Below are 22,673 nucleotides of genomic sequence, written 5' to 3'. Positions count from 1 at the left end.
CCTTGCATTTAAAGCAGTTGCCTTCTCTCAGGATAACCTCCCCCCCCCACTTAAAAAAGGTCAAAGTCCAATAGTCACAATGGAACAATCTAAGAACCATTAGCGCCACAGCATGAGATGTTCTCTAAATGCAAAATTATAGGGTAAGGAATGTTCAGTCAGTCCAGCAATCTGACTGGCTGATCAGCTCTGAGTGCTTTATAATGACAACGCTAAAGAGTCAAAAAGTGAGGTTGTTTATCTGTAAATGGATGTCTCTCATCTTCTCTACTCTCAGAGCATTTTTTCTATTGCTACACATAGATGAGGAATAGTTACTGAAAAGTTCAAATTTTAAGCTGGTCAGAGGCTTCTATGCTACAGGGAGAAGCATGACTATTGTGGGGGTGGGTCTGCTAATATGAAGACCAGTTACTAGGAGCATCCAGAGGTACACCTGTCAATTCTAAGAAATCACCTCTTTTCAATCAGAAAGAAAGAGTACTTCTAAGCAAAAAGTAGAAAGATGGGAGAGAATTTAATTATTTTCTAGTTGTTTGGAGATGATACATATGAATCATGGGATCACAGGATTCCAGAGCCAGGAAGGGTTGCTTGGTGGTTTGATTAAAATCAGAGCTCAGATCACCTAATTCTGAGTCCAATGTTCTTTATATTTTCTTATTTTGGATTTCTACAAATTAAGATCCAAGATTTCTTACTACTCATTGACCCATTAGAAGTACCATTAGTTCTGCTATGATGCTTGTTTTGAAAACTGAATCTATTCCAATGCTAAACATATATTTGGGAACAATTACTGAATAACTCTAGTATTGAGAGTTAAAATAATGAGAATAGAAAACTGCACTACTTCACAATTACTCACAAGCTGCAATCCTGATACCACTTCCACAAGCAAACTTCAAGTTTTTTTTAAAAGGTAAAACACTGTATTGTATATCTTCTGGTATAGTGGGAACTATGATTGGAGGAGAGCTAGTTGGCACCCCTCCTTTTCTGCTATGGCTTCTGTCCTCCAAATCTGGAATTGTATCTTGTACAACTTTCCTGACTTGGTAGGTCGCAAACCCAGATGCAAATTGGGCAGCAGCTCAAGAACATAGATATCAGTCACTATTTTCATAATATTTTATTTTTTTTTTAACTATTTAAATTGTATCAAACTGTGCTCTTGTTTTGAAAATAGGTTCCTATCTTTTTTTGTGAGTCACTGCTTAAGTTTTTGATCATTGTTTTCCCTATGAGACTTGTGTTTTAAACCGCACAATTTGCATAGCCTAGTCCTTTTTTTTTTGGGGGGGGGAACATATATGTTTTATTATAGAAGAATTGATTGTAATTGTATTGAAATTCTAAACAAAAGCAAACTGTTTTATTCATTTAAATCTAGATGAAATAAACTTGAAAAGAAGATAACATTTCACCAAGTTATTAGTTTTTTTATAGCCCATACTAATGGTATTTGATAAAAGGAGGCAATAAAAGAAGATATAGACAAAAATAATGAATGTTGAAGATACTCATTATCTTCCACTGGTAGATTCTGTGGAAGATCTTGACAAACAAAATCCACTTCATGAAGGAACTTGAAAACCACTTGACTCTCCATTGCTATATTTTTAATCACATAGATAAAATAAATTATACCACAGAGCTAATGACTTGTGTGGCTTTGTCTTTGCTAGGTTCAAAAAACACACTAGTAGATATCTTCATAGAGATTTTAAGGACTATGCTTCTCTAATTATATTATAAATCCCATTTAAAGCCATTTCCAAACCCTATGTGATGGTCAAGTTATTTAAAGCCATTATAAATGTAACTCAAATAATTCCAGTTCATCAAAAGAATTTGGGCATTACTTAATAACATTAAGCAAATCAAAACTTGACTAAGTGGTATTTGATGACCAAAAAGACTTCATTAGCTATTATCAAGTATGCTTTCCAATTTCTATCAATTGTAATGTCTGAGAACTGGTAATCTGAACTTCATTTACTTTGCTAGATTGGATGAAAAATGTTTTTACTAGAAATAGGTTGGTGTTTCATCTTAGTTATATTCTTTGAATGGAACAATTCCCTGTAAGACTTTGAAATCTCACTCATTCATAAATTTATTATATGCCTATGAGGTCCAGAGCATTCTCTTAGACATGGGAAAAAACAGGACATTTTAATAAGTCACTGTTACTTCCTTTAGGGAGATCACAATCTAATAAAAATATGATATATACATAGATAATTATAATATACAATATCACATTGTAAGTGCGTTAGGTTGTTTTAAAATAAAGATCTACACAAGGATAAGGTAACCAACAGGGATCATTGGAAGGGGGTGGAAGGGAAAGAAATAATTATTTATATTGTATTTACTATTATCTCATATGATCCTCAAAATATCCTGGTGAGCTAAGTGCTGTTATTACCCTTATTTTGTAATTGAGGAAAATGAGGCACAGAGGTTAAGTGATTTATTCAGGATCACATGGCTTATAAGACCAATTATGAATTCAGATCTTCCTGATTCCTAGACCCATTTCTCTTCACTGTGCCAACAATTGCCTAAAAAAGGCAGATTCATGGAGAGATTTCATGGATGAAATGAATTTTTGAATGAGAAAGTCATTCAACAGAAGATGATTGGAATGGAGAACATTGCTGATGTAGGGCATAGATTAAACAATATGTGAATATATTGTTGATTTAGGCACAGAATAATCCAAATTTTTTTCTCTCTCTGACAGTCTATGACTTTATGAGTTTCAGTTTGTTTATAGCATAAAGTGTGTAGAGGACTTTAATAAAAAATAAAAGCTAAAAAAAAAATTTCTAAGCTGCTACATTGAAGGGGACCTTGTAAGCTAAACAAAAGAATTTGAATTTTTCATTGTGAATAAGTGAGGAACTACTAAAGATTTTTGAGTAAAACAATGATGTGATTAGATTTTTAAAAAAAGAATATTTTGGAAATAGTATGAAAGATGGACTAGAACAGGAAAAAAGTGGAAGCAGGATCATAATATTACCAAATGGATGATAACAAAGCCTTGTACCACTTTTTAAAAGAAAATTTCATATATGGACCTATCATCCATATTAAAGAGGTAAAACTCAGGAGAGAGAATTAAAAAGGAGCTTATTAAAAAAATTTCAAGGTAAAAACATGTTGGTGAGCCCTGGAGATTTGAACCAGACAGTTTTTAAAAACAACTTTTTGTAATACAAGAAAACCAAAAGGAGATTGACCAAAAGGAGACTATGGCTAAAGAGCAGGTAACACAAGGACATCAAAAAAAATATGCTGTAGACTAGCTGATACCTCCCTAAACAGAACCAAGAGACTGATTAACAAGTGCTAGAAAGTCAAGTCAAATTAGAAACAATAGTGGTTGCTACATAAATTAGTGTAATGTCAATGGGAATTGAAGATGAGACAAATGCTAGCAATATTTTGGATGTGAAGTCCACAGCATAACTGATAGGTGTGAGAGAGAAGAGCCAAAGATTGTGAGCATGGGAAACAGCTGTAGGGGGGATTCCAAGAACTTTAGTTTCAGAAATGTTGAGCTTGAAATGCAATATTAGATGACGATGTCTTCTTCTAGATGCAAATCTATAATTTAGAAGTTGGGTCAGGGTTAGAAACAAATCTGGGAGTTATTTGACTAGAGGTGAAATTGAAGCTATTGGTTATGAATGTTACTATCAAGCAAAGAGAAAAGAGAAGACTCCTTTTGGGAATATCAATATTGAAGGTTTGAGAAAAGGAAGGCTGACAAACCAAAGATAAAGAAAGGGCATGTATATTGATATTTGATTCTGGAGAATAGTCAAAAAGTTAACCACAATCTCCTGTCCTTCCATAACATATCTTCTTTCATGTTTAGTAAATTTCTTTATCATCATAGTGACATCTATCCTTTCTATTTTCATATTCCAAATTTCCTGTTATGGAATTTACTTCTCTACACACCCTCATCAATTTTTAAAACTATTGTTAACCAATTGGCAATCATCATGTTGGCATCACTGACCTATTTGTCTTAGATTAGTGACTCTAGTCCTCAACTCTAGGCAACCAGAACTATCCCATTTTCTGGCATTCATTTATTTTTTTCTGAATAGTGATGAAACTGCACTGCCTTATGTTGCTAGGAAGTCATTCTTATCATTATAATTGACATTATGACACTTCAAATTTTTCAAAACATTTTACATTCCCTATTTCATTTGTTCCTCATAACTAGTTATTAGTGAGCCATATAGTTAGTAAGTATTCAAACTCAGATCTTACTCTTTTCTTTTTTATCTTTCTGAGTTAATATTCAACCAAGCCCTCACTGCTAGAAGACTTAGCCCCAAAGGGCTCTAAAACTGTGCATATACACTTTGATCAGCAATACCACCATGATCTGTATCCCAAAGATATCAAAGAAAGGGGGAGACCTACCGTACAAAAATATTTATAGAAGCTTTTTTTGTGGTGGCAAAAATTAGAATTGAGGAGATGCTTATTAATTGAGGAATGACTGAACAAGTTGTGGTATACAGTTATGCTGGAATACTACTTTGGTATAATAAATGATGAGCAAGAATACTGTCAAAAAAAAAACCTGGGAAAACTTACATGAAAAAATGCAGTGAAGTGAGTAAAAATGGAAAACATTGTAACAAAATTGTAACAATGATCAACTATGAACAATTTAGCTGCTCTGTTCAAGACATCCAGGATGGATTCAAAGGGCCCATGGTGAAAACTCTCATTCATCTCCAGAGAGAGACCTGAGGTACTCTATGCATCAGAGCAAATTGAAACAGACTTTTTTTTTCCTTTTTTTTTTTTTTTTTTGCTTTGAAACTTTTCTAGATAATGATAAATATTGGAGGGGATGTAGGAAAACTGGAATACTAATGCACAACTGCATTTCAGTTGTGAAATGGTCTAAGAATTCTGGAGAGCAATTTGGAATTATGCCCAAAGGATTTATCAAACTGTGAACTGGAAATTGAATGAATACCCACCCCTTAGTTGGGGAATGACTGACTAAGTTATGGTATATGAATGCAATAGAAAATGCAACAGCAGGCTGATTTCAGAAAAGCCTTACTTGACTTACATGAATTGATGCTGAGTGAAGTGAGCAGAATGGAGAGAACATTGTATACAGTAACAAGATTAACTGATGGACTTGGTTCTTTTCAACAATGAGGGGATTTAAGGCAATTCCAATAGATTTTTGATGGAAAATGCCATTCACATCCAGAGAGAGAACAATGGAAACTGAATGTGGATCAAAGCATAATATTTTCACTTTTATTATGTTTGCTTGTTTTTTTTTTCCCTTTTGATCAGATTTTTCTTTGCATCATGATAAATATGGAAATATGTTTAAAAGATTTGCATATGTTTAACCTGTATCAGATTGCTAACTGTCTTGGAAGTTGGAGCAAAAATTGGAACACAAAGTTTTGCAAAGGTGAATTTTGAAAACTATTTTTGCATGTATTTGGAAAAATAAAATACAATTAAAAATATAAAAAAAACTCCCTTCCTTCCTTCCTTCCTTCCTTCCTTCCTTCCTTCCTTCCTTCCTTCCTTCCTTCCTTCCTTCCTTCCTTCCTTCCTTCCCTTTTTTCTTTCTTTCCTTCCTTCCATTTTGGTAACATAGCTAAGATGGGAATAGGTTTTGCATGACTTCACGTGCATAGTTGGTATCATATTTCTTGCCTTCCCAGTGGGTGAAGGAGGGGAAAAAGCAAGGGAAAGAATTTGAAATTCAAAATAAAAAAAAAGAATGTTGAAAATTAATAAAAATTAAAGGAAAAAATGCTTGTAGTCGTTATTATTTCATCTCCTCCTTAATTTAAAAGACCAGTTAAAATGAGTTTTCTAAACTATTCTCTTTTGATCCTCAAAAATGAAAGAATCTTCACTCAGTCTTTCATCTTTCCCTCCCTCTTATTTTAAAAACTCATAGAATCATAAGATTCATAGTTAGACAAGATTTGGGAGAACATCTTGATCATCTTATTTACTGCATAGAAAACTGCAGCTCAGGAAAGTTAAATGACAGAGCTGGGTTTTAATTTGGAGATGTCATGAAACAAACCACATTTCCTCCACATCTAGTAACTATTCAGCGAGAAAGCCTGACTTGCTACAGTTAACCCTGTTTCTCATCATTCCTCTTAAAAAAAAAAAAAAAAAAAAAAAAAAAAAAAAAAAAAAAAAAACAGCAGGGAAGCGGATAGGGAATTCATTGTTCTTGTCACTTGAGTAGAAAATTTTCCTTCTTTCTATTCCAGAAAAAAAGTCTTAAAATTATATTATTAATAGCCACTTTTCACATTATCATTAACGTGATTTTAAGTTTATATTTACCTGAATTTTTTTTGAGTGTTTGAAGGATTGATTCTATAATTGATATGTTGACCCTTGAATTTTCCGAAAAAGACATCTGTTTTTCTGTGAGAGAAAAATAAGCATAATTATCAAGCTTCAACAGATAATTTGGGATTAATTCCAAAATGCTTTTGCTTTTAAGTTTAGAAAGCTATTAACTCTGCCAAGGCCCAGCTGCAGTGCCTCATTGTAAGGTTAAGAGATAGCTATGGTCAATCATCATCTTTTCATAATGGAAAGTCATTTCATGGTATGAATAAATAATATCCTGAACTTTACCCAAAATGTTAAAACAATTCCAAAATAATCCCAAAGCTAGGCTGTTGTGAAAAATGATTCATTTGGACCCCTAATCTATTTCAATAAGTATTAGTTTGATATTTTATATGCATTATATAAGGATAATTAGATGATAGGTTCTGCTAATAGGCTTTTATAGCCTCAACTTTAATCCAACCAACATTCACTACTTGTTATCAGTTATCAAGTTCACTCATACAACAATAAGAATGATGATAAAGATCTCCATCTTGTTTTCCATGACAAATCCAATGTGAGTGGGATACCTTGATTCTTTGGAAAATCCTTCAACTGATTTTTCCCTCCTCTGCACCATTCTTACTTATTCAGTCTGAGCAAGTGACCATTTTATGACCACTTAGTCACCAGAGATGATCCTTGCCTTGCCCATCTTGTGACCACCCATGCTGAAGTATCATTTCTGGACTTCCTGGAGGATCAAGAACAAGACACTCAACCAAGGGGATTTGGGATTTTGCTTTATCCTCTCTTAAGTGTCCAGATCTCAAGACCCTATACAAACAAAGAGCTAGTGGCCAGGGGCATCTCACATCATGAAGAAAATCTGAGATCCACTTCACTGGAGGGAAGCACAAAAAAGGTTTTTGGCTTGGAACTCTGCCTCAGTGGGTTTTCTTACAGATTGGGAAATTTTGGATCTCTCTTCTCCTCCTTCCCCTGTAAATTTATTTTTGTTTTGTTGTAGAACTGTGTCTCCTTGTGGTCCTGTATTATATTGGATTGAATGGGTAAGTAGGGCAGTGGAATATGATGCATAAAGCACTAATCTTGGCCTGAAAAACTGTACAACTTTAGTCATGTCATGTTATCTTTCTGAATCTCAAACTCCTCATTTACAATATGGACACAATACCTGCTTCCCTAACAGTATGAAATATAATAATATACGTTAAAGTACTTTGTATTGTATTAAAAATTACTATTTTTGAATACTTTTAACTTGCTTTTCTTAAAAACTAAATGAACACTCTAAACTCCAAACTGAATGTACACTCTTTCAGATAAAGATATAAATTATTGATAAAAGACAATTTAGGTCTCCCAGGAAAATTTACATTTTTAAATCTTTAACCTAAAGATACTGTGAAATGGTGAAATTTTAGCATCTAAGCAATGGAGGAGAAATTATATCTGTGGGATGGACTAACAAGGACTTTGTTTTTCTAGAAATCATACTCAATGGGTATTTTACTACTTCATCTAGTTAAATAATAAGCATGTTGCTGCTACTGCTGCTGGTAATGATAAGAAAAAGTAACATAATGCAATAAGGTTTGCAAGACACTTTATATATATGATCATATTTGAATAAATGTAAAATTTATTTAGAATAGAGACTTTCATTTTTGACACTGTGCTTAGCACAGTGACTAGCACATAGTGTGTGCTTAAATGCTAGGTGGTGCCATAGTGCACAGAGTATTGGATCTAGAGTTAGGAAAAGACATCTTCCTGAGTTCAAATCTTGTTTCAGATAACTATTAAGCCCTGTGAGTCAAACCACTTAATTGTACTCTAAAATTTAGGGGGGATGAAACCCCTGGGTAGAGGGCTCTTCCATAGTTTTTTCTGACCACCAGAAAATAGAAGTAGAACTTACTTTCATAGTAGTCTTCCTATTATTGTGATTAATACTGATGTAAATTGTGTCTCCTTTAATCTTGGGTGGCGGGGAAGGGTCAGAAAGGAAGCTTTGGGGAAAGAGTGATCCAGAGTCTCAAACCCTCCTGACCTCTGGGAAGGGCTCACCCTCTTAAGTGAAACTCCCAGATAAGTAATTTCATTCAATTGGAAATCCTGGCCAGCCCAGGGCCTGGGCAAACCCAATAAAACCAACACCTTGTCAATCCATCTCTGATAATTCCTAATCAGGAGTATGCCCACTAAGAAAGCTGTTTTCTTAGAGAAAATAAACCCATTCTTGCCACATACCTCAAACCTGTATTCATTGGGATTTGCAGATTCTTTCACAAAACCTGCCACTGGCCAAAGGAGATCCCATTGCTGCCAGGGAATCTCTCAACCCTCAATTCTCACACCCCATCAATACTAACAACAATTTTCATTCAGGAATAGGAAAAAAAAATTTCCCTTTTAGATAAACATGTTTTCATTTTTACTGATGATCCTTTCAGAGAATCAAAAAAAAAAAAAAATAAGAAAAAGTTTTTAGGGATCACTTGATTTTGAATTTGGAGTCAGAAGACCTGACACCCATGTGTTCTTGGCTAAGTCATTCACTGAATCTCTCTGGGACTCATCTGTTTAAAAAACAGTATAAATAAATAATCTGTATAAAATGATGTGTAAAAGTATAAGGTTACACTGAGGGATCCTCAAACTTTTTAAATAGGGGGCCAGTTCACTGTCCCTCAGACTGTTGGAGGGCCGGACTATAGTAAAAACAAAAACTTTTGTTTTGTGAGCCTATAAATTTGGGACTGCCTCCCCCAAAGCACTCAAAAATGATTATAATAATAACTGCTATGTGCTATGTAAATGCACTTTAAATTTGCAAAGTGTTTTGTTATTTAACTTATCATCTAGCTAATTTTTAATAACTAATTATAATTTCATTTTTTTTTAGTATCACAACAGCCTTGTAAGATGGATATGTGATAAATAATGTTCCCATTTTGTGATGAAAAGATAAGATTAGAGAGGTTAAGGATCTTGCCCATGATCACACAGCTAATAAGTTTCAAAGGTAGAATTTAAATAAAGATTTTCCTGATTCCAAGTCCAACAACTGTCTACTGTACCAGTGATCTCCAAACCTTTTTGACAGTGTATTTTGGTTACTAAATATTCTTGAGCAAGTACTCCTATATACACATATATATGCTGTATTTATTTATTATATGCATATACATTGTATATATACATAATTGAATATGTATATAAAAATAAGTACATAAATATATGTATTGTGCATATATACACATCACACACATATACATCATTATACACATATACTACATATATGTATTTTGTGTGTATATGTATTGTGCATATATACACATCACACACACCATTATACACATATACTACATACATTTATTTTGTGTGTATGTGTATTGTGCATATGCACACATCAAACACATATATGACATACACACATACTACAAATATGTATTTTTTTGTGTATATGTACATGTGTGCATATATAAGATGGAAAGAGGGGAAAAGAGAGAGAGAAAGAGAGAAGAAGGAATGGGGGGGAGGAAGGGAGGGAGAGAGAGAGAGAAAGGAGGGAGGGAAAGAGAAAGAGAGAGATTTGTACATGTGTATAATATATAGGTTATGTATACCATTAATGATATACAAAAATGGGATAAAGATGAAATGATATTTAAGAAACAATTTTATTTTATTTTATTATTTGGGCAAAACTCTATGCTCTCACTAAAATGATTAATAATATCTTAGTAAAAGCAGTGTGATTGAATAGACTTCATTGCCTGTGAAAATCTTGATTTAACAATTTTTCAATAGAGTGATTCAAAGGCCTGGTTCTAAGTTCTGTTTATCCTGATACTTGGTTTTAATGGTTGTTATGGGTGATAATGATACCTCACAAGGCTACATAGACAGAAATGAGAGAGATGCATCATTGGCAGCCTATTGCTGGATTTTATCATTTTGTTGAGCATATAGTCAATAAAACTATAATTATAATTTAGAGAGCATTGCTTAGAAAATGATTCAAGAAACATGGAAACTTTATCAACATCTGTGATCTGCATTCTCAGTTTGATTGGTAGGATGTGGGTACATGCTTTAGTCCTTGGAAACCCTGAAGTACAAAATGTTAAGAGAACTCTAGTCTGAACTTGGCTCCAATTAACTAGTTTTGTGACTTCTGAAACCCAGAAATAGTAAGTGAGTGGACTAATGGGCAGATTAATTTTGTGGCATATGGGATCTTTAGTGTCCTCATCTATAAAATATTAACTAACATTTATATAACTTTTAGTATAGACAGGCACTGTGCTAAACACTTTACAATTATTATTTTATGACAGCCTTGGGAAGTGGGGCCATTATTATCTCCATTTTACAGGTGAGTTAACTGAGACAAACAAAAGTTAAGTGACTTGCCCAGGATCACACAGCTAGTGGTCACATTTGAACTAAAGATTTTCCTGACTCCAAGTCCAGTGCTCTGTTTACCGCATCACCTAGCTGTCTCAGTAAGGGTGTTGAACTAAATTATCTCTTAAATCATCTCTAAGATTCCATTCATTCACCACTAACATTTTATGAGTCTTTGAAATAACAAGGTCAAATCCACTGCCCTACAATCAGCTTTCTTTCTACTCAGTCCAACAGAAAGATTTCAGTAATCTTGATACCCAACTAGCCTTCCTATTTGAGTAAACTCATAGTTAAATTTCTCTAAGATTGTTATAATGTGTTCATATCAAAGATTTCTTTTACCAGCCAAAAAGCATTCTAAACCATCTATTCTGTGCTAAGCACCATTTGACCCTGAAAGTGACATAACATTGAAATATAAAAAATACAAAATCAAAAAACATATTTTATGCTCATCATCATGTTAGGCATTGGGATTTTAGTTCCTATTCTCAAGGGACTTAAAATCTAATAGGACAAATATCTTCAAATTAGTACAAAAGAATGTGATAAGGGCAAAGAAGGTATTTAGACAAAGTATAAGGGAAGAGCTAGTTAAGAGGCCAAAGGGTATGAAGAAAATTAAAAAAAAAAAAGAATCATTATCAACAATTACTTGAAAATTTGTCTTTCAAATGAGTAATAATAAGAAAAGTGTAAGTTTAAAAATTTTGAGGTTTACCTCATACCTTATAAATTGGCAGGTAGGCTAATAATAATAATAATAATAATAATAAAATACCTAGCATTCAAGTTTGCAAAGTGGTCTCCAAATAGTATCTCATTTTATCCTAGAAACAACCCTGAAAAGTAATATTATTATCATCAGTTTACAGATGAAGAAACTGAGGCAGATGGCGATTACAATTTACCCAGGGTTACAATACTGGTATAAATGTCTGAATCCAAATTTGAACTCAGGTCTATCTTGTCTCCCTATCCAGTGTTCTACAAACAATATTAGAAAGACTGTGGAAAGACAGGTATATTATTGAACTTGTTGGATAGGTTTAATCATTCTGGGATAAAAAAATTGAAATTATTAATTAATCAATAAGTATTCTTAGTCATTCATTAGGTGCATAGACATTGAGTTAGACTCTGGAAATATACACGCCAGAAAAAAAAAAAATCCCTGCCTTCTTGTATTCTATGGAAAGGAACAACATATATACATTGGTATATACAAGATAAATACAATGTATTGGGGAATGGGATTAAGAGCCGGGATGAGTTATTTAGGAATATCTTCATAGAGAAAGTAGCATTTTATTTGAATTTTAAAGAAAACAAAAGCCTGACTTAACTGTTTATATTCTTTGACCAAGTGATCCCACTAAAATTCATGTGCTCCATGGGGTCAAAGACAAAAAATAAAATTTCATAAACATTTAAAGCAGTAATTTTTTTTGGCAGTCCATCCACAGCATCACCTAGGTACCCCAAAACTAAGATCTATGAATGTAACAGATTATTATTTTGTAGTAAGAAAAGATAAATATGAATAATTTAAAGAAATATGGGAAAGATTATCTACTGATACTAATTGAAATAAGTAGAACACTTTAAATGAGCAGATTACTAAATGAAAGCTGACCCTTGAGTAATTGTAATGATCAATCTTAGTCCTACAGTACAGATAATGAAATTCACCTACCTACATGCTCTGAGTAAAGAGATGTGTTTGTGTGTGTGTGTGTGTGTGTGTGTGTGTGCATGCGCGAGTGCACAAGGGCAGAATATTGTATACACTGTCACGTTATCACTACATGTGTTGTTTTTGTTTAACTGTTATGAGGGAGATGTTTAACTTTGTTATGAGGGAGGGCCTAATTTGTTGGAGCGTTTGCTATATCCAGAACTGACAATGATATAAAAACAAAAGACATCAATCAGATTTATTAAGAAAGAAAGAAAAAAAGAAAGAAAGAAAGAGAGAGAGAGAGAAAGAAAGAAAGAAAGAGAGAGAGAGATGGAAATGTGGAAATCCATTTCAGGAAAGCCTTTAAGAAAGATAACATTTGAGCCACTTTTGAAGGAAGAAGAGAGCTTTTATTTTACAGAGATGTGAAAATGTGTTTCAGGTGTGATGAATACTATATCTAAAAGTATGGAAACAGGTATAGCAGTAGCTCAATTTAGCTAGAACTTGGAATGTATGAATGGGAGTAGAATGAAACAGGGCTAGATAGATAGTTAGGAGTCAAATTATAGAAGACTGCTATCTTTATTTCAAAATACTAGCTAAGGAGTTTGCATTTTGTTCCATAGGCTATGGAAGCCATTGAAAAATTTTGAATATGGAAACAGAGCAATTCTGGAGAACAATCTGGAATTATCACCAAAAAATTATTAAACTACTATCTATACCCTTTGACCCAGCCAATACCATTACTTGATCTATTTCCAGAGATGATTAGGTAAAAAGGAAAAGAAGCTATATGTTTGAAAATGTTTATAGCAGCACTTTTTTTGGTAGCAAAGAACTGAAAATTGTAGGGATGCCCATCATTTGGGGGATAGCTGAATAGGCGAGGAGTATGGTTGTGTTTGAATCTTAATGTGCTTTAAAAAAATGATAAGTTCTGTAATTTAGAAAAAAAACGTGGAAAGACGAATCAAATAATGATGAATGAAATGAGCAGAAGGGAACACCGTATACAGTAACATCAATATTTTTTAAGAATGACTTTGAGCTAATGTATACCAAGTTATTTATAAAAGACATAAGGAGACAGACACTATCTTCATCTAGAGAAGGAACTTATAAATTAAATAGAAGTATGCACAGAATAATTTTACCTATAAATACCTATTTGTGTCTAATGGTAACACCTATAGGGAAAGAGGGAAAAATAAATTTACATGATAATTTTGTTATTTATTTGAAAATAATAGCAAACTGTGCATAGTAGATTTCCAATTCCCTAGACAATCATGTCTTTTATTGTTCTATATTATGTAAATGTTTGTTTTAATCCATAAATTAAAAATACACTAAAAAGAGGAGTACTATATTTCACAATGACTTTGTAAAAGATGAACTGGGGAGAGGAGGGACTGGAATCCAGAAAAATAGTTCTAAGGCTTTAATAATAGTCAGTGGAAGAGGTAAGGAAAGCTCAAACTGAGGTGAAGGCAGTGTAAGTGGGGAAGAGGAATGGGTATTTTACTAGTTAAATTGATAGGATAAATTGGTTACATGTGTGATGAAGAATGAAATGAATGGTCAAAAATGATTGTGATTTCAAATCTACATAAGGAAAATGCTTCTTCTATAACATAGATATAATAGGGAAAGTCCATAGGTTTAGAATTGGAGAAAATATTAAACCCACTTTTGGCTGTATTAGTTCCATTTTGGGCTATTTTGAGTTAGAAAGGTAGCAGGGCATCCAAGTGAAGATGTCCCTTAAGCAATTAGAAATATAGTACTGGAGCTCAAGAAAAAAAAAATATAGAGATAGATAGATAGATAGACAGGCTTGGGATAGACTGGATAGACTTGCATAGATATTACAACTTGGGAGAAACACAGCAAAGAGAGATGAAGACCAAATTTTAGTAATGTCCATGCCAAAGAAGCAGGCAGAGAAAGGTGAACCAATGAAGCACTAGGAGAATGAGCAGTAAGATTAAGTAGGAGAGGAGGCAGAATAAAATGGAGGAAGTGAAGGGAAAAGAAAATTAAAAAGGAAAGATGTGGTCTAAAGTGTCAAAGACTGACAATAACAAAGATGAAGAATGGGGGAAAAAAAGACCATTAAATTTAGACACATATGCTGATAGTTGTTATTTTATTTAGTCAGCCTCATAATAGTGACCAGGTGGCATTGGGGAAGTAAGTCCAGAGGCTAGGCCACATTTACATACTGGTAGTTGTAAAAATCAACCTTAAACTCAATTGTGAAGTTTGATGAATTCAGGTTTTGTCCAGCTCATGGAAGAAGGAAATTCTCAAAAAGGGTTCCATTGGAAACACTGACATCTTAGTATTTAAGTTTTGAACCTGCTGTCATTGGTATTTTGATTGTAACTCTAATTAGTGAACAGAGGGGAAAAAATGATTCTTAGATTATTATGTCTAAAATTGGTAGGCACTACCATCTCCATCGTTAATTATACTCAAACTCAGAGGTTTAGAGCAAAGTATATACATACCTTTACATACCTGTACATAGATGGGCTTCAGAATTTTGAATATTCTAGATCTTGATGAAATTTAATAGTCTTCAAAGGATTTATTTTTCTAATTTAATTTCTCATCTTGGAAACTTTATTGCAGACCATAATCATAATTAGTGACATTTCTTTAATGTGAGCACTTGTTCAAACAGACTTTGATAATGACCACAAACTTCAGTTCAAACTGGCTAATCTATCTGTACCTCTGGGTTGGATGAAAAATCTATAACTAAGGGATCTTAGCTTGTTTAGCCCAATCCCTTCATTTTTCAGATAAGGAAATTAAGATAAGGAAGGGCAGTGACTTCCATATAGGTTAAAATTCATTGCCAAAAAAAAATCTAAGGACTAGAAAGCAGTAATAACACTTACTGCAGAAGAATACCATTTATTAAGGATGATTTCATTTTTGGGAACATCCATAAGTTCCAGTGAAATCAGCCCAATATTAAGTTGGCTGAGGGCCTGCCCTAAATGACTGAAAAATGGGAGTCACACGTTTTTGAGAAGAACTCAGCTCAGCAGGGTATTGTGAAGTCATTATACTTTCCAATTTTGCAGCACGGAAGGCAGGAAGTAGCTTGCTCCCAGTCTCTGCAGATAAAAATGATTTTGTTCAGTGAATACTTGAAAGGAAAAACACTCCTTTCATTGTTCTCCTGTGGTAATTTTTTTAAGGCTTCATAGTCCAGGTGGAATCAGTTGTACCAAAGGTGAAATTGCTCAGGAATAAAGAGAACTTTTCACTTCTAGGACCTTGGGTGACTATCTTGAGTTTAAAAAAAAAATCTATCATTAAGAAACAAATAGTCTTCCTCATTAAGAGCAGGTAATTATGACTGTAGGTCACCTTGAATATTTTTCTGGGTTAGGGGTTTCATATGTCCCTCAGAGAGATACAATTTGGATATATAAATTGTATATAAAAATTATGAATATAAATATATATAAATTGTATGTATAAATTTAGTGTATTATGAAAAAAATGAATAAACATATCCCTTGCCAGCATTATTGACTTTTTTGCTTATAGATGTTCCAATTTATACAGTATCTAGAATAATAATTCTGTGCAAAGGATAAAAGGGAGAAAAATGGATGTCCCAAAAGACAGATAATGTTTCTATTGGAAAAAAAATGTTTGTGAAGAAAGAAGGGAAGTAATAATGATAGCAATACTTTATATAGCACTTACTGTATATAATATTTATAATATATGTATATATAAGTAATTAGGGTATAAATAATAGCATAAATAACATCATAAATAATAAATATATGTAAGTACTTACTATATATGATATATAATATGTATATATATATATATATATATATATATATATGATAGTATAAGTAATACTAATCAGATACTAGAGTGGTTTGTCATTCCCCTCTACAATGTTTGCATATGTATGTGTGTACATTATATATCTGTGTATAATGTGTATATATTACACACATACACACATCTGTGTATATATGCACATACACACATATATATTATCACATATATATTTATATCTATACTATATGCATAGTTAAATGCTTTGCAATTATTATCTTATTTGATTCTCACAACCACCTTAGGAGGTAGAAGCTGTTACTATCTCCATTTTACAGATGAAGGAACTAGGCAAACATAGGTTAAGTGATTGCTCAGAGTCACATAGCTAGTGAATGTTTAGTGAGCTGAATTTAGGTCTTCCTGATTCAGGTCTAGTGCTCTATCCACTGTGCATTTTATTCTGATTTGAATAATCCCAAGCCTGATTTTGTTTTTTGAGGGCGAGAGGTCTCAGGTTTATAATTTCTCTGTTATATAAAACTGTTCTAGAAACACCCTCTAATGATATAGATAGCATCTCATCTGTAAATTATATTCTTAAAGAGTTATCTAGAAAAGTCTGAGAGATTAAATAACTTGTCCAATATCACATAGCTAGTCTATGACAGAGACTGTCTCTGAACCCTGATATTCTTTACTGTGACACTGGTTTTGTTTGCACTATGCTACATTACTGCTTATGTGTAACTATACAGGTAAATATTCAATAATTGGTTCTCTGGGAGAAAAAAAATTATGCAGGACATACTTTTAGATTTAATCTACATTATTAACATTTTCTTCATCACTTTCTTAAAGTCTGGAGAATCAACAAATTACTAAATTAAGCCCTGATTTTGTAGTGTTTGACAATTTCTGAGGTGTAAATGCTCAAGCTGAAAATTTAACAACTGGTTCTCACAAATCAATTAGAACCGACTAGTGCATTCCTTCATACCTTTCAATTTTTTACTAGAGTTTGCAAGAATGATTCTAAGTTTTACTTTTCTCATTTGAAAAATGAGAGAGTTGAACCAGATGTTCTCCAAGACTTTTTTGTTTCAATATTTTATAATTCTATAACTAAGCTGAAGTTAATTCACATTTAAAAGATCATATTCCCCAAAGGAAATGCTCCCGTTTTTCACGACTCGAGCTCAAGTCTACCTTTCTTAGTTAAATACTTTGTTGTTTGGTTATTTTTCAGTCATCTCCAATACTCTGTGGCACCAATTAGGGATTTCATGGCAAAGATACTGGAGCAGTTTATCATTTTTTTCTTCAGCTCATTTTACAGGTAATGAAACTGAGGCAAACAGGATTAAGGGACTTGTCAGGATTATACAGTTAGTGTCAGAAGCTGATTTGAGCTCAGGAAGAGAAGTCTTGACTCCAAGGCTGACACTCCATCCGTATGAAACACATAAAAAAATGTGTATATATAGAAAATGAAAATATATGTGTGTGTATATACATCTGCATATACATATATATATATATATATATATATGTATCAATCTCTTTCTCTTATTCCTCTGTCCTTCTCTCTGTCTCTTATGTGTCTCTGTATCTCTGTTTCTCACTCTGTATCCCTTAAAGAGTATTGAAAATGTGTTAGCTATTATTATTGTTGTCTTTGTCATTGTTGTTACCTACATACTAGAAATATGGTCACCCATGCATGATTTGGAGTGGACTTTTTAAGTCAGAAAATCTGAGTTTTCATCAAAATCTCTTCATCTATAAAATAAGGGGATCAGGCAAAATGACCTCTCAGGTCCCTTCTGAATTTCTCTGGTTCTATATTATCACCCTACAGGAAAGGTATTTTTACTACAATTTAGACTTTTTCTATGGCTGAAGGAGAGGTATAACAGTGGGTTAGACAGGCAAGAACCACTACAAAAAAGGCAAAATAGGTAGTCATCTAGGGATGGTGGGTGGTAGAAAGGTTTTGAGTACTAGCTCTGGGGTAAAGAACACCTGAGTTGTAATCTGATCTCATATATTTACTAGATTTTTAACTCTGGATGAGTCACTTAACCCTGATTACTTCAAAACAAACAAACAAAAAAACCCAAACAGTCATGTATCATAAGGTATCATTTAGAAAGCAACAGGAAAGCCTTTTTTAAGTCCTAGGAAGGCAAGATTATTTTATGATTTGTTAATTTGCATTTCTACCTTTAGTCCTACAGCACTCAGTATAGAGCTTTGTTCAGACCTTAAGTGATACCTTGATGAAACAGTATGTCATAGTGGATGGAGTGCAGACCTGGACTCAGAGATCCCCAGGGTTCATTCTCACTTCTGATACTTATTTGCTACATGACTAAGGGAATGTCATTTACCAGAGCCTGTTTCCTCTTCTGTAACATGAAGATGATAGTATCTGTAAAACTTTATGGGATGGTTGTGAGGCTCAGGTAAGATATCATGTGGAGAAAGGCTTTGATACTTTAAAATAATATGGACATGTCAGACATTATCCTTAGTCAGACTAGTCTTCTTCACAGGACAGAAATGGTATTCATCACAAAAAAATGCCTGCTCACTTAACCTCAAATGGTCTTCTTACCTGCTACCCTCTGCAGGTTCAAAGGAACTAAAAGTGGCTTTCTCTCTTTCTGCATCTGTGTTTTCCTCTCACTCTTACTTCTTTTGCAGGTCTTCCCATATTCTCTCAGTTGCCAAGGCATTAGAATTCCATCTCAGCATCATCTCTGCCATCTTCTTTTTTTCCATTCTATAGCTATTGCTTTGGATCCTTATCACCTCTTCCCTAGATTCCTAATAATTAACCTCTGGATCTTCCTTCCTTCCTTCCTTCCCCCTTCCCTCCTTCTGTCTCTTCTTTCCTCCCTCCCTTCCTTCTTTCTTCCTTCCCTGCCTTCTTTCCTTCCTCACTTCCTTTCTCCCTCTCTTACTTTCTTCCTTCCTTTCTCCTTCATTCTCTCCTTCCTTTTCTTGGAGTCTTACAACTTGTAAGTGTCTGAGACCACATTTGAACTCAGCTCCTCCTGACTCCGGGACCAGTGCCCTATCAGCTGTGCCACTTAGCTGCCCTTCTCTTTCCATCTTCTCTTCTCTTTCTAACCCATCTTTCTTACATATAACAAAGTAATCTTCCTAAGGTGTTGATCTAGTTATGCTACTTTTATTGATTTCCTATTGCTTCTAGGAAAATATAGAAACTCCTCAACCTGGGATTTAATGCTTTCTATTACCTAATTCCCATTTACTTTTCTAGCCTTTTTTCATGTTTTCCTTTTCCACATGCTTATATTTTCTCCTGCAGGTCAATCTAGTCCAGAAAAGGAGATGAATATCCTCAACAATTTAAATAAAGGTTCCAACAGGTCATGTCTTTGGGTTTGGGATATATTAGACTCATGGCATCACAGAGAATATAAAATACAATTTTCCCTAGGAAGATTATTGTCCCTGAGATATTGATGGAAGATGAAATGTCGAAGGGGCAAGAGGATGTCTTTTTTTCCTCCTTGTTACTTAGAAGGTTACATTGCAAAAAGTTTTTTTTCCCTAGACTCAAAGGGGAAGATGGAAATCATAATGTGTAGTTTTAAAGGGAGAAAAAAATGGATCCAGTTAAAATCAATAACATCTTATTACATTATGGTGAATACAGCATTAATCCTGTTAACATGTTTTATTAGAATGATTATTTGAATCTAACCCTTTGGAATTTATTCAAGCATATTTTTGATTCATTTTAAGGGAGCTATTCTTATATTGTATATATTGTGAAGATGCAGAGCTTTATATTTTTAAAAATGTAATTCCCATAGTGGCTCTTCAAAATGAGTTAGTAGAGAGCAATTTATTTTCTGGGGGAGGGGAGTGAGGAAGGTGAGAGATGATGAATGTTGTTATTAGTTAGATTATCTAGGAGAGCAAAGGTTTCAGTTCTGAGAGGCTCCAATGAACAGTCAGATTGAGAAAAATGATAAACACCTCATGATTTTCCTGTGAATCATAAAGAATAAAATCTCTTCACCATTAACACTTTCAGGTCTGTAGAGCACCTAATAGTGTTGTAGTACTATATGTAGCACTACTCATTAGGAGATTTATTTTCTTGATGTTTATGAGCATATAAACTGAGCAGCTTATATCATCTGGCCCTCACAGAAGAATTCCAAGGTGCCTTTTTGAATTAGGAAGGGTAAGGAAAAAAATATGAATGCCTGGATCTCTTGAGCATGAGGTCAATATTACCTTTGTTAATCTAGCTGCTCTCATTCTAACAGGATAATCTAAAAGCAGGAAAAGCCAGAACTAGGAACAAGACTGGGCATTAAAAGTCATGTCTAAGCCTCCAAAATGGAGCTACTGTATTGCTTATATGGATGTCAGCATCACAAAAATGACTGAGTGACTGATGCAAAAATGAGGTCCAATAGAGACTTGACTCTAGTTGATTGTTGTCCTTTGTTGTCAAAAGAGACCAAAATGACATCACTATGTTAGAACTGTATTATGGTGTGTCTGACTATGACTGATAAGACCAATATGAGCTCAGAATGCTCTACTATGAGCTACAGGTCAGACACAAATTAGTCCCTATGAATATTTGGAGTAGTTTCTCTAACTTTGTGTATCTTATATTTCTTCTGAGCTAATTCTATTCTGCTTTGCTCATAGAGCACAGTACCTTTTCTGATGAGGGCACACCAAGCTGGAGAATCCTGTGCCAGTGTCTCCCATGTCATACAATCAAGTCTAAAGTTCGACATCTTGAGAGTATGCTTGTATAGCTTTTTCTGACCACCTTGTGAATGCTTGCCATATGTGAGTTCCCCATAGGACAGACTATGTTTTCTAAGACTAAAAATATCTGGGATGCAGAGAGAGTACTGTGGCAACTGAGTGTGGATCGCAACATAGTATTTTCACTCTTTTTTGTTTGCATTTTATTTTCTTTCTCATTTTTTTTTTCCTTTTTGATTTGATTTTTTGGGGGTAGCAAGATAATTATATAAATATGTATGCATATATTGGATTTAACATATATTTTTATCATGTTTAATATATATTGAATTATTTGCTATCAAGGGGAAGGGGTAGGGAAAAAGGGGGGGAATTAGAACACAGAATTTTGCAAGGGTTAATGTTAAAAATTATCAATGCATATCTTTTGAAAATTAAAAAGATTTAATTAAAAAAAGAAAAAAGATAAAAAAATATGTGGTATAACTAATTTTATAGACAGAGATCTATTATTTTTGCATCAGGAACCACTTGGAACTGTTCTCATTTCATTAGGATTAGACAATCTTCAAGTCATTTAGTTCATTCAAATACCTCAAAGCAATTATCCAGAAGTAGGGAAGAAAGGCAGAGTTCACTGAAAGAAGATATCCTGCACTGCTGGATATTTGCTTGTGTGTGTGTGTGTTTATTTAAATATGTTTTTTTTTTTTTAACTTCTTTTATTGGAAGACAATGCAATGCAGTGGAAAGAGCACAAAATTTTAAAGTCTGAGGACTTGGATAGGAATTCTGGCTCTGTCACTGACTGCTTGTGTGACAGTGTTTCTCCTGTGTTTCTCCTATGGATATCACATTCTCAATCTTTAAATGAGAGGGTTAGAGATCTTTATTGTAAGGTCCAGATTTAATTATATGAGTCTCACATTCTCAATCTTTAAATGAGAGGGTTAGAGATCTTTATTGTAAGGTCCAGATTTAATTATATGAGTCTATGATTTTTCTTAGGAATATCTATTAGCACAAAATAACATTTATCTGTGTATGTGGTATATTCCTCTTCTCTCTTCCCTCCCACTCTCCTAGTAGAATGTAAGCTTTTTGAGGACATATGCTGGTTCTTTTTTTTTTTTTTTTTTTTTTTTTTTGTCTTTTTGTCCCTAATTATGCCCCCAAGTACCATGTATGTGTTAGGTAATAAATAAAAAAGGGTGTTGAATAGATTAGAACACAATAAAATAAAATAGAAAAGAACAGGATAGGATGGAATGGGATAGATAAAATAGAATGGATTTTATGGAATGAGGATAGGATAAGATGAGATAGAATATAATAGGACAGGATGGGATAGGAAAGGATAGGTTAGAATAGATTGCGATTGGATTGAATAAAGTGGGATAAAATGGGAAAGGATTAGATGGGATTAAATAAATGAGGATAGGATTAGAATAAAATCCAGTATGGCTTTTTAGGAAAAACTGAAAATTTTGAAGTTACTAATCATAGTAGGTGTTTAATATACGTGCTTTGCTGAATTACTAATCAATTGACTGATTGAATATCC

At 33.6% G+C, this 22,673-nt stretch overlaps 1 protein-coding gene across 2 annotated transcripts in view; it reads right to left on the bottom strand.

The window, feature by feature from the left end:
• LOC100922301 overlaps positions 1 to 22,673 on the bottom strand; it is a 77,485-nt gene that overhangs the window by 20,102 nt on the left and 34,710 nt on the right. For both annotated transcript variants that reach the window (XM_031958731.1, XM_012546201.2), the window contains one exon: positions 6,391 to 6,474. In XM_031958731.1, the coding sequence (XP_031814591.1) occupies positions 6,391 to 6,474 (84 nt within the window). The remainder of the gene's footprint in view (positions 1 to 6,390; positions 6,475 to 22,673) is intronic.

Source organism: Sarcophilus harrisii, chromosome 3, assembly GCF_902635505.1.
Source record: "Sarcophilus harrisii chromosome 3, mSarHar1.11, whole genome shotgun sequence".
Taxonomy (NCBI): Eukaryota; Metazoa; Chordata; class Mammalia; order Dasyuromorphia; family Dasyuridae; genus Sarcophilus; species Sarcophilus harrisii.
This window is presented reverse-complemented; position numbering and strand designations above follow the sequence as displayed.